Below are 12,056 nucleotides of genomic sequence, written 5' to 3'. Positions count from 1 at the left end.
TGGCCAGGCTGGGAAAGTGGCCAGAACCCCTCTACAACCAGTCTGCTATATAAATATTAAATATTAAAATTTCAAAATAAATAGGTTGGCATTATAATAAAAAACTAAACTAAAATGGACAGAAATGTCCATAAGGTCGCACAAGAGTTAATCAAAGAATAGTAATGGAATATATTGTGGAAACAAACGAATTTGATAAGGGAATTAAATATAAAGAAAAAATAAATAATAAAGCAAACGAATAGGGGAGCACACAAGCTGGGTTTTTGGCATGGGAACTGAACATGCAGCAGCCAGAAATACAGCTTGGGTGAACCCGAAATAAAACGATAAAGTATGAATAGACACGGGACATCCATGTATGAATGTAAACAGTTGGTGGCGGTATGTGCCTATGGTGCAAAATTCCAAAGAAGAAGAAGAAGACTTTTATTTTGGTCTAGCGATATAATAAGGCTTGCGCTCTGCTCCTGCATTTGTTGTGATTTGGCTGAAGACAGGTTTGTGTTATAACCATTGAACACTGTTCAAATCAGTGCAGTCCGTTCAGATAAGTGTATAGTTTGCACAAGAACTGTAAAACGAATGATTAATTATTTAATATAACACTGTAACGCTTTGTCTAACATTAATGAACGTTATGTTTATGAGTAAAGCGCATCCGCACGAATAACAAAAAGTGCATCTTCTCGTTCCGACCCGTACTATGTCATAACTCAAATGATCGTAAACACGAATTCAATCTTTTGCAAGCGGAGATATAAGAAACGGAGCTTTTCGAGCTGAACCAGTTAATTTACAAAATTATTCAGTGATTCGAAGAGCTCGAATCAACGCAAGCGACACTAGTTCAAAACAATGTAAATTCAACGAGAACACAAACATTTAATTATAACTGTCTGTTACTAACAAATCTGCAAATGTTTTCATTAAAGTTTTGCTTTCTGTTTATTATTCTAATCCCAAACATGTGCCCAAAGACGCAGAAGAACACCTGATGAAGCAACTATCCACCTGACTAGTATAACCATGGCATTCATTAAAGAGGAGAGTGAGGACGTGAAGATTGATGAAGCATTTAGAGTAAAACATGAAGATACTGACACACAAACAGGTTGGTTTTCATCCTCAAATCTAAACTCATTCATTTGATCTTTTTTATGTCAAACTCCACAGAAATTAATGCTATTTTTGAAGAATGCCACACTAGTGGCCAAAAATGAAAATGGTTTTATTTGATATGGAGTGTCCATGGACAGACATGTTGAGATCACATGACCAGCCAATATGATGTTAATGATGCATTCACACCATGTCGTAATTCCGGAATTACAATACTTGACATACTCTATCTGAATTGTGTGTTTTTATGGCAACGCTATCAACACCAAAGCCCTCACATTCTCCTTAACTTCAATTGGCTCTAAATGATTCCAGTTGAGGAATACGGGTCTTATCTAGCAAAACAATTGGTCATTTTCTAAAAAAAAAAAAAAAAAAAAAACACTCATCTGCTCATCTTGTCTAGGTCTGCCAGGCACGTGCGTGCTCTGTGTAATCTAGTTCCATAAATTTAGGGTATGTCGAAAAACTCATTTTCCCTTTTCATAATCATAGTTACTAAACCTATTGGGAGGACAGTTTTATATAAGAACTTAGGAACGGCTGATGCAACCAATCCTGGGCTGTGTCTCCCAAAACGTTCTTAACATCCCTTTATAAGAGTGCTCCTAATCGAAGCTCTTTACCTGTATAAAAGACACCTGGGAGCCAGAAATTTTGCTGATTGATAGGGGATCAAATACTTACTTCACTTATTAAAATGCAAATCAATTAATAACTTTTTTGAAATGTGTTTTTCCAGATTTTTGTTTATATTCGGTCTCTCACTGTTAAAATAAACCTACCATTAAAATTATAGACTGATAATTTCTTTGTCAGTGGGCAAACATACAAAATCAGCAGAGGATCAAATTTTTTTTTTTCCTCACTGTACTTTTGTAACGTTGGTCTGGAACAGCGCTTAGCTATACCTTATCACTTTTGATAGATCACAAGAATTCATTTGTATAGACTGAAATATAAAAATTAAGCTGTAATACACCCAGTGTTGAATTAGGCTAACTGAAGTGTTTTAACGCAAAGAAAAAAATGTTGTTACACTGATGGTCATTAGCTCTTTTTATATTAGGCTATATTATCCAAAGATACACCACCTGGCAAGCCATTAGACAGTAAAGAATGGGGAGTTTGTTCAACTGCGATTAGCTGTGCAAAAGCAAAGACGGTGACCATCCGCAGAGCCATACATAGTGTATATGTGTACTAAAACTTTAGTCTACTGGCTACCATGTCAGAAGCTGCAATTGAAAACAAAAATGAAAATAGCAGCATATTCAGCAACTTCTAGATCTTGTTGGTCCGAATTTGTAGAGACAAACTCAATGGAGCTACTATGAAATTCAGCTGCTGGCGGCTCTCCACTTGCTCTCTTTTTTTCTCCGGTGTAATAGCTGTTAGTTGTTTGTTTCGCGTGTTGCGTTTTTATGGAGTAGCTCATCCAATAACAGAAATTAGAGATTCACATCAATAATGTGATGTGCCTGCTGGGCAATCAACCCTGGTTGAAAGTAAATGAAGACACTATGGAAAATATATTATGATAATATAAATTACTCTTTTAAAAGGCAGCCAGTTAATGATACGCTTGTTTGGACATGAGGTTGCTGTCTCGTATATAAAATTTGCAGAGTTGGATTTAGTTTGCAATTTGAATTATTTTTTAATTTATTTTTAAGATCCTGTGAGTCCTTATAAATGCAATTTCAACTGTTCCTGAAGTGCTTTTTGTTAAAGCACTGTTGGACTGTATGTTTTTCTTTCTCATTCTAGTGTCATGTACTTAAATGTAACATTTATTTTATAAAGAACACTGCTTTCTCATGTACCGCACTGAAGCAGAACCTGCATAGAGTGAATAATCCATTTTTGAGCCATCAATAGCAATCAATTCAGCACCACCGCCATGGACAGCACCCGGTAATGTCGCACATAAGAGGGTATATCTTAAGCAACCTTCTAACGCAGAGGTCTTCAACCCTGCTCCTGGGGACACACTCTCCAGGAAAGTTTATTTCCAAACGGCTTCAGCACATCTGCATGTAATTTTCGAGCCATGTTGAGGAGCTTGATTGGGTGTTTCAGGTGTGTTTGATTAGGGTTGTAGCTAAACTATTCAAGATAGTGGGTGCCCAGGAACAGGGTTGAAGACCTCTGATCTAAGGTATAGTTTGAGGAACACACCTAGAAAAGGTACACCTGTAGTTAAGATATACCTTCAAAAGCTTTGTAGCATGCTAAGAGACAATGTTATCGGGGAAACACAGCCCTCAGCTCTATGTAGCAGCAAATTTGTAGAACATTCTTGGCATCAAGTGTAAAAATGTAAATTAGCCACATCTCCATCTACTTAGGCACATCATATTATGAGACCGTAACAGCAGTCATTTAAAGAGCAATACATTTATTTAAAAGGAAGCAATAAAGTTAAGGTGGGGTCAGGCCAATGTAAGCAAAATGAGAAATGTGACAAGAAGGATACAAAATATGGCATGCCAACAATCACAGATCAATTTAAACACCTAAAAGAAGTCAGCTCTTTCACAAGGAGTGGGGAAAAAAAATAGAAATGCAGAGACACAATATCAGCAAACAACAAAGATGTATAGAACATAACAGTTGATCCTAAACCTAGCATGTAGTCAGTTTAGTGTTGATAAAATTGGGCTAATATATGACTTTTTGTTTGAATATATTAAGCTTATTAACTGTTGCATTTTAAACCAACTAGACTCTTCTTCCACCTAAAAATGCTTCTGTTTCCAAAATTCCCCCTTCCCCCTTCCGTCTATCATTAAAACACTTTTCTAAGATTTTTGTCAGGTTATAAGGAATATAAAACTGAACATCATCAGCATAACAGAATGATACCTAATATCTCAAATAGTAAACATATTCAAAGAGAAAAGTAAAGGACCTAATACTGAGCCCTGTGGCATTACTTCATAATTGTGTCTGATGAGATGTTTCTTCACACAAACAAAGTTGAAATGGTTGGAAAACTAGGACCAAAATGTGCTAATGTTTGTCCACAAATGACAACATAATTCTTTAATAAGCACAGACTCTGCACCACGATGTGACTTAAATTATGGAATTCTTCAATATTCTCCATACTGTTTCTCTGCGAAACACATTTTTTTCAAATGTTTTGGACATAAATGGCAAATCTTAGATTGGTCTATAGCAGGGGTAGGCAACGTCAGTCCTGGAGTGCTGATGTACTACACAGCAAATTCTGGTCTTTGGAATAAACTCCCTGGTAATTAAAATCAACTCAATCTGAGTGTACATGCGTGACCATCAAATAGACTCCAGCAGAGAGTTAAAATAACTCTGCTCTTGGAGTTGAATTTTTAACACTTTTTCAGAGTTAAAATTTAACACTTTCTGGAGTTAAAATATTAATCTTCTGGAGAGTAATTGTAACTCTAAAATTGAGTTAATTATAATTTAAACTCCTTAACCAGTGTTAAAAACACTTGAACACTTATTAGAGCTAACACAATATAATGTTTTATGTGGAAATGACTACACTGAATGCCATGCTCTCGACTTGCTGCTTTTATTTGAGCAAATCCATAGATTAGGTTTAGAAATTTCATGCATGTAAAGTAAACACTTTGAAATTAATTGCTGTCATAAAATACTGTAAAATCTAACAGCAAAACATTAACATTTATTACATTTATGCAGCTAACAGAGTGCCAACAAAAAATGTTTAGTAAAATTGTATACAGCATTGTCAACCGCACATCACTGCATTATATAAAATCAAGCCTGCAGGATTATAAAATAGTGCAGTAGGATTGTGTAACCAGAGGTAGACATACATCAGATGAAGTAACAAGGAATATCTCCACAGTTATACCAGGATACATTAAATTAATTAGTTTGAGGCGCCTGGACAGAAACAAAGCTGAACTAAAGGATGGAGTGCAGAGGAAACAACTTAACATAAATAAGACAATTACTGCTTGTTCAGCAGCTTGCGGTCAGTTCTTTGACTTCAGTTGTACCTATATCAATATTATATAGAGTTGTCTGTAAAAATGTGTACAGGCTGGACAGAACATCATGATACTTCACACTGAAAACAAAATAGGACTTGAACAGCTCTTCAAAATCATCTAATGATGCACATGACCGACAAGGCGAAACTTCTCTGTCCAAGACAATGTAAAAGGTGGAAACCTGTGCTTCTGAAGTCCCTGAGGCAAGAAGATATGGCTGAGGGTTTCCTTCAGTGGTCAGGAGATGATCATCAAGACTTTGGCATGACTGAAACACAATATAAACATCCCTTTATAAACAATAGGCATTAAAGGAAGAGTTCACTTCCAGAACAACAAAAAAAAAGATAATTTACTCACCCCCTTGTCAACCAAGAGGTTCATGTTTTTTTTGAGGAAAACATTCCAGCATTTCTCTCCATGTTGTGGACTTAAATGGTGCCCGTGAGTTTGAACTTCAAAATTGCAGTTTCAATCTAGGTCTTATCTAGTGAAACGAAGAGTTACTTTCATAAATAAATGAATATGTGTACATGTTTTGACCACAAATGCTCATCTTGTCTAGCTCTGCATTGAGCATGTGTACTGTGTGCACTCCGGTTCAAGACAGGGTATGTTGAAAAACTCCCATCTCATTTTCTCCTCCAACTTCAAAATTGTCCTACATCACTGCAGAAGTACCGACCCAAAGTGAACGTGCAAAGAAGATCAAACGCCCTTTGCAAAAAGAAAAGGTAGAACAGCAATAAGAAAATGAGATGGGAGTTTTTCAACATACCCTAAATGTACCGAACCAGAGTGCACAGAGTACACATGCACATCGCAGAGCTAGACAAGACCAGCATTTAGGGTTAAAAAGTGTATAAATTTCAATTTATTTATAAAAATGACTGATCGTTTGGCGTTCTTCCTTGGTTGGGATCGATTAGAGCCCTTTGAAGCTGCACTGAAACTGCATTTTTATTCTTCAATCCGTTAAGGACCATAGAAGTCCACTATGGGAAAAATCCTGGAATGCTTTCCTCAAAAAACAATTTCTTTACGACTGATGAAAGAAAGACATGAACATCTTGGCTAAATTATCTGTAAAGTTTTGTTCTGGAAGTGAACTAATCCTTTAAGTTAAATATTTGGAATAGAATAGTGTTGTCTTAACAAACCTTATGAAATTTTACCAGATGATATGTTGGGTCTTCAACATTGACCTTGATGGGCTGCTTTCTTCCAGCTGATTGTGGAGAAAGAAGATCCAGCAGGGCATTCTGGAAACAGAAAATAACAGTAGTGAACTAGTCTGTTTATGGCATCTCTAAGTTGCCCCTGTATATTGTGTATCATAATATCTTAAAATAAACTATAAAACAAACAAACTATTAGTGGGGTAGTTGATATAGTTTTGTAGATGCTAAGGGGACTTTAACTCTTGTTATGTTCTTACATTTTTTTTATGTAAATAGTTTTAATCAGCATTCACAAAGCATGAATTTACTGATGAGCTTTCTTGATAGAATATATTTTAAACAATAACTGTGTTTTTAGCAGACTTCTAGGGAAAATGCTTTTGGGAAATAATCAAGAACAACTTTTTAACCTGAAGATTGGCTCAAATAACATTATTATTTTGATGATGACTGTACCTGGATCATCAGATCCTCAAGCTTTCAGATGCTGTTTTAGGAGAGCAGTCTCTTTAAGGTTCTTGGCCTCATGGATGACTTTCCAAGTGCTCCATTTTTCCAGGAACCTTGTAGCAACCTCTAAAAAAAAAAAAAGATAACCGTTCAGATACCTAATGTAACAGTATTTTTTTCAATGCAATTTTTAATTATTATTTAATACTTACCAGTCCTTTAACATCCAAGAAGCAAGGAAACATGTGCAGTAGAGGGTAGACACTGCAGTTTACTGACATTGCTGGATATTACCTTGTCTCGTTGGCATTAGTTTATGGAAGCTGAACAGAATGTTTCTTGAGCGAGTCACCACTTGAATTTGACGGCAAAACACAGTTTCAGAAACCCTGAAAAAAAACTCACCTGTCTATAGCCTTAGTAGTCCTGAAGACCTTTATTTGCTTGTTCAGGTGTGTTTGATTAGGGTTAGCGCTAAACTCTGCAGGACCGATTTTGGCTATCCCTTATCTAAAGCATATTCACAAAAAATCTTAAGGATAAATGCTCCTAATTTAGAAATTCAGGAGCAATGTTTCTGAAGAGGTTCTCGGAGTAGCTTATTGTGAATAGGATCAAGTATACATGTTGAACACTTTTGAACACATACACTTTTGAAGCTTTACATGTCCAGTTGTTTAGATGTCTGTTGCTTTGTGCCATTAACTAAATTATTTGTTGTTTTCATTTTAGACCTGATGGTGCTGAAAGAGGAGAATCAGGAACTGAATGGAAAGAAAGATGAAGATGAGGAACATGATTTCATGGCTGAAGAAAAATCTTTTAGTTGGTTTGAGGCTAAAAAGACTTTGTCAAGGAAAAAAGCTAAAAAGACAGTGACTGAAGGTATTTTCACCTGCCAACAGTGTGGAAAGGTTTTTAATCAAAGTAGAAACCTTAGAGTCCACATGAGAGTTCACACTGGAGAAAAGCCTTACACATGCCAGCAGTGTGGAAAGAGTTTCAGCCAAAAAGTAAGTCTTAAAGTCCATATGAGAGTTCACACTGGAGAGAACCCTTACTCCTGCCAACAGTGTGGAAAAAGTTTTAATAGAAAAGGAAACCTGACAGTCCACATGAGAATTCACACAAGAGAAAGCCCATTCTTCTGCCAACATTGTGGAAAAAGCTTCACTCAAAAGGGAAGCCTTAAAGTCCACATGAGAATTCACACTGGAGAAAACCCTTTCACCTGCCAGGAGTGTGGAAAAGGTTTCATTCGAAATGCAAGTCTTAAAAGCCACATGAGAGTTCACACTGGAGAGAGGCCATTCACATGCCCTCAATGTGGAACTAGTTTTAAGCATAAAGTAACCCTTAATGCCCACATGAGAAGTCACACTGGAGAAACCCCTTTTACCTGTCAGAAGTGCGGAAAAGGTTTCATTCAAAATGCAAGTCTTAAAAGCCACATGAGAGTTCACACTGGAGAGAGGCCTTTCACATGCCCTCAATGTGGAACTAGTTTTAAGCATAAAGGAACCCTTAGTGCCCACATGAGAATTCACACTGGAGAGAAGCCATTCGTGTGCAGTCAGTGTGGAAAGAGTTTCAGATTTACAGTAACTCTTAATCACCACATGAGGATTCACTCGAGAGAGAACCGTTTTATATGTCATCAGTGTGGAGAGGATTTCACAGACAGTAAACATCTCAAAAATCATGTACAGATTCATTTGGGAAAGAAGCCTTTCATGTGCCATTACTGTGGAAAGACTTGCAAAAACAAAACAAACCTTGAGGTTCACATAAGAGTTCACACTGGAGAGAAGCCTTACGCCTGTCCTCAGTGTGGAAAGTGTTTCACAATCAAAGGAAACCGTGAGGTTCACATGAGGCTTCACACCAGAGAGAAACCTTACAAGTGTCTTAAATGTAAGAAGAGTTTCACATATCATAGAGAACTGAAATGTCATTTGCAAACTCATGCTGAAAAACAACTACAGCATTCAAAGTATAACAAGATGTTTACTAAAAGGAGACATTTAAAGAAACATCTGCACGTTCACCCTGGAGAAAGACAATTTAATTGTGATCTGTGTAATAAAAAATTTATTTTGCCGTTACACTTACAGATACATATGAAAAGTCACACAGATGTAAGACCCTATTCTTGTTCTTTTTGTAGAAAGAGTTTTAAATGGCTCAGCAGTTTAAAATGGCACAAGAAAACATGCACGTCTGTGAAATCGAAGCTACTTTCACATCGCAAGTGAATGTAGGCCAAACAGATGTTTTTCTTTGGTAAAGCTGATATGCGTAAGATATAATAAAGGTTTCCTACCTCAGGAATGTAAATGTTTATTTAGATAATTGTGTTTTGGTCATCTGCTAAGTTCCACTGGACCCAGCACTGGTGGGGAAGTTTATAACCAGGCTGGTGGACACGAGTCAAGCATGTAATTATTCATACCCCTGGCAAATTCTGACTTAATGTTACTTTTATTCAACCAGCAAGTTTTTTTTTTTTTTTTTTTTTTTTTTTATTAGAAATGACACAGACGTCTCCCAGAAGAAAATAAGATGATGTACAAAGGGCATCATTGTGGAAAAAAAATTATTACTCATCTTTTATTTACATTTGAACAAAAAGTGGCATGTCCAAAATTATTCATACCTTTCTCAATATTCAATAGAAAAGCCTTTATTGGCTATTACAGCAATTAAACACTTCCTATAATTGCTGACCAGCTTTTTGCATGTCTCCACTGGTATTTTTGCCCATTCTGCTTTAGCAATAAGCTCCAACTCTTTCAGGTTGGAGGGTCTCCTTGCCATCACCCTGATCTTTACCTCTCTCTACAGATTCTCAATTAAATTTAAGTCAGGACTCTGGCTGGGCCACTGCAAAACAATGTGCAGCCGCAGGTCCTCAGTGAACTCCTTTGTCTTAGCGTGACTGTCCACAAACCAACAGCTTGGACTATTTGGAATAGTATTGAACTTTGGATTTTCCAATAGACTGTGACAGTTTGCAAAGGGTATGAATAATTTTGGACATGCCACTTTTTGTTCAAATGTAAATAAAAGCTGAGAAATATTTTTTTCCGCAATGATGCCTCTTGTACATCGTCTTATTATCTTTTGGGAGAAGCCTGTGTCATTTCCAGTCAAAAAAAGTTGCTGGTTGAATAAAAGTAACTAAGTCAGAATTTGCCAGGGGTATGAATAATTTCAGGCTTGACAATATATGCGTAAACTATTAAGCTAAACGAACAAGTGGATTGATCATACAATTGTGGAAAGTAACAAAACCCATTAAAACAGCAAAACTCCTATTGCATATAAGGATTGTGGGGTCCCACAATCCCACAGTATCCACACCACTGGAACATTTTCACATCCTGTACGTCACGTCTGGAATTGTTCACATCATGCCTGCCAAGCCAAAGCCTGCTTAAGTCACGCCAAAGCCTGCTCACGTCATGTCTGCCAAGCCACAGCCTGCTCACACTATGCCTGCCGCTCCAGGGCCTGCTCACGCCATGCCAGAGCCTGTCGCCAAGATGGCCGCCACACCAGAGCCTGTCGCCAAGATGTCACGTTACAGCTGCCGTTCCCGCTAAGTCAAGTCATATCACAGCTGCTGTTCCTGCTAAGTCAAGTCACGTTGCAGCTGAGGTTCATGTGACAGGTCAAGTCGCAACTGTTCCTTCAGAGACAAGCCAAGACACAGCAGCACTTCCAGAGTCAAGTCAAGACACAGCAGCACTTACAGAGTCACGTCAAGACACAGCAGCACCCCCTGAATCACATCAAGCCGCAGCTGCTCCAGCAAAGTCAAGCCAAGTTGCAGCTGTTCCAGCTAAGTCAAGCCAAGCCACAGTGGTTCCTTCAAAGCCAAGTCAAGTCACAGCTGTTCCCTCAAAGCCAAGTCAAGTCACAGCTGCTCTCTCAAGGTCAAGTCACAGCTGCTCCTCCAACATCAAGTCAAGTCACAGCCATCCCTTCAAAGCCAAGTCACGTCTCGTCTGATCTGTCAGAGCCACGCCATGTCTTGTCTGATCTATCAGAGTCACGTCATGTTATGATTGCCAGTGTAATGGACCCTCCTCTAATGTCAGTGCGGGCTGCAGGCATACCAATAGAGCCGACGCTCCCAAGCCAAGGAAGCCACGCAGAGCCGACACTCCCAAGCCAAGCAAGCCATGCAGAGCTGACGCTCCCAAGCCAAGCAAGCCATGCAGAGCTGACGCTCCCAAGCCTCAAACCTTCCAGCCCGGTGGCCATCCCATTGCCTACTGCACTACCTGTGATGGCCATTTTGAGTGTATGGGCTGCACACTGTGCTCCAGAGGCATCATCTGTCCATAAGTCTGTCCACAAGTCTGCTCCAGAGGCCTCGTCTGTCCATGAATCTGTCTACGAGTTTGCTCCAGAGGCCTCACCTGTTCACGAGTCTGCTCCAGAGGCCTCGTCTGTCCATGAGTCTGTCAACGAGTCTGTTCACGAGGCTGCTCTAGAGGCCTTGTCTGTCCATGAATCTGTCTACGAGTCTGCTCCGGAGGCCTTGTCTTACCATGAGTCTGCTCCGGAGGCCTTGTCTGTCCACGTGTCCACTGCGCCAATGCCTCTTATGAAGGCGGTGTCCACAGCGGAACCCCCTGATGTGGCAGCTCCCGCTGCAGATCCTCAAAAGGGGGTACCCACCCATAGATGAACTTACTGTCTGTTCAACCACTGTCCATGTTCCTGCTGTCCCTGCACCACCATGGTTTCCTGCTCTGCCATGGCTACACAAACTCTCTGATCCACCATGGTCTACTGAACTGTTTGCTCTGCCATGGCTACCCAAGCTCCCTGATCCACCATGGCCTCCTGAACTGACTGCTCTGCCATGGCTACCCAAGCTCTCTAGTTTGTCTTTGTTTCATTGCCTTGTTGTTTTGTTACTTTGGACTGCTCATTTGTATTTTGACCCTCGCCTGTGTTATTGGATTATGCTTTTTGTCTTGCCTTGGATGTTTGCTGGTGTTTGACCCTGCCTGTCCTGAAAACGATCTGTTCAATAAAGCTCGCATTTGGATCTTCAACGCTGTCGTCGAGTCCGTTTTACATCATTTTACATATGATTTTATTATTATATTGGTGTCCAGAATTCACAGGTGCTATAAATCTGGGAAGACTGCATGTGGCACTTTAAAGGCACTGTGCCCATGTTAACAATTAATAATGACCCCCTGTATACAGGGTTCCCGCGGGTCCTTAAAAAGTCTTAAAATGTCTTAAATTAAAATCCGGGAAATTAAGGTCT

At 38.9% G+C, this 12,056-nt stretch overlaps 1 protein-coding gene and 1 long non-coding RNA gene across 2 annotated transcripts; one reads left to right on the top strand and one right to left on the bottom strand.

The window, feature by feature from the left end:
• The first annotated feature begins 984 nt into the window (after positions 1-984).
• On the top strand, positions 985-11,835 carry LOC141325559 (uncharacterized). Its single transcript, XM_073834311.1, has 2 exons — positions 985-1,114; positions 7,496-11,835. Exons 1-2 carry the CDS (start codon positions 1,030-1,032, stop codon positions 9,016-9,018), a joined length of 1,608 nt encoding a protein of 535 aa, XP_073690412.1. The 5' UTR covers positions 985-1,029; the 3' UTR covers positions 9,019-11,835.
• Positions 3,558-7,628, bottom strand: LOC141325560 (uncharacterized). The gene is made up of 3 exons (XR_012353778.1): positions 6,770-7,628; positions 6,293-6,394; positions 3,558-5,400 (listed from the first exon to the last, which is right to left on the bottom strand). It is a non-coding gene; the product is annotated as an uncharacterized lncRNA (long non-coding RNA).
• Positions 11,836-12,056: the final 221 nt, after the last annotated feature.

This window comes from Garra rufa, chromosome 2 (genome assembly GCF_049309525.1).
Source record: "Garra rufa chromosome 2, GarRuf1.0, whole genome shotgun sequence".
Classification (NCBI taxonomy): Eukaryota; Metazoa; Chordata; class Actinopteri; order Cypriniformes; family Cyprinidae; genus Garra; species Garra rufa.
This window is presented reverse-complemented; position numbering and strand designations above follow the sequence as displayed.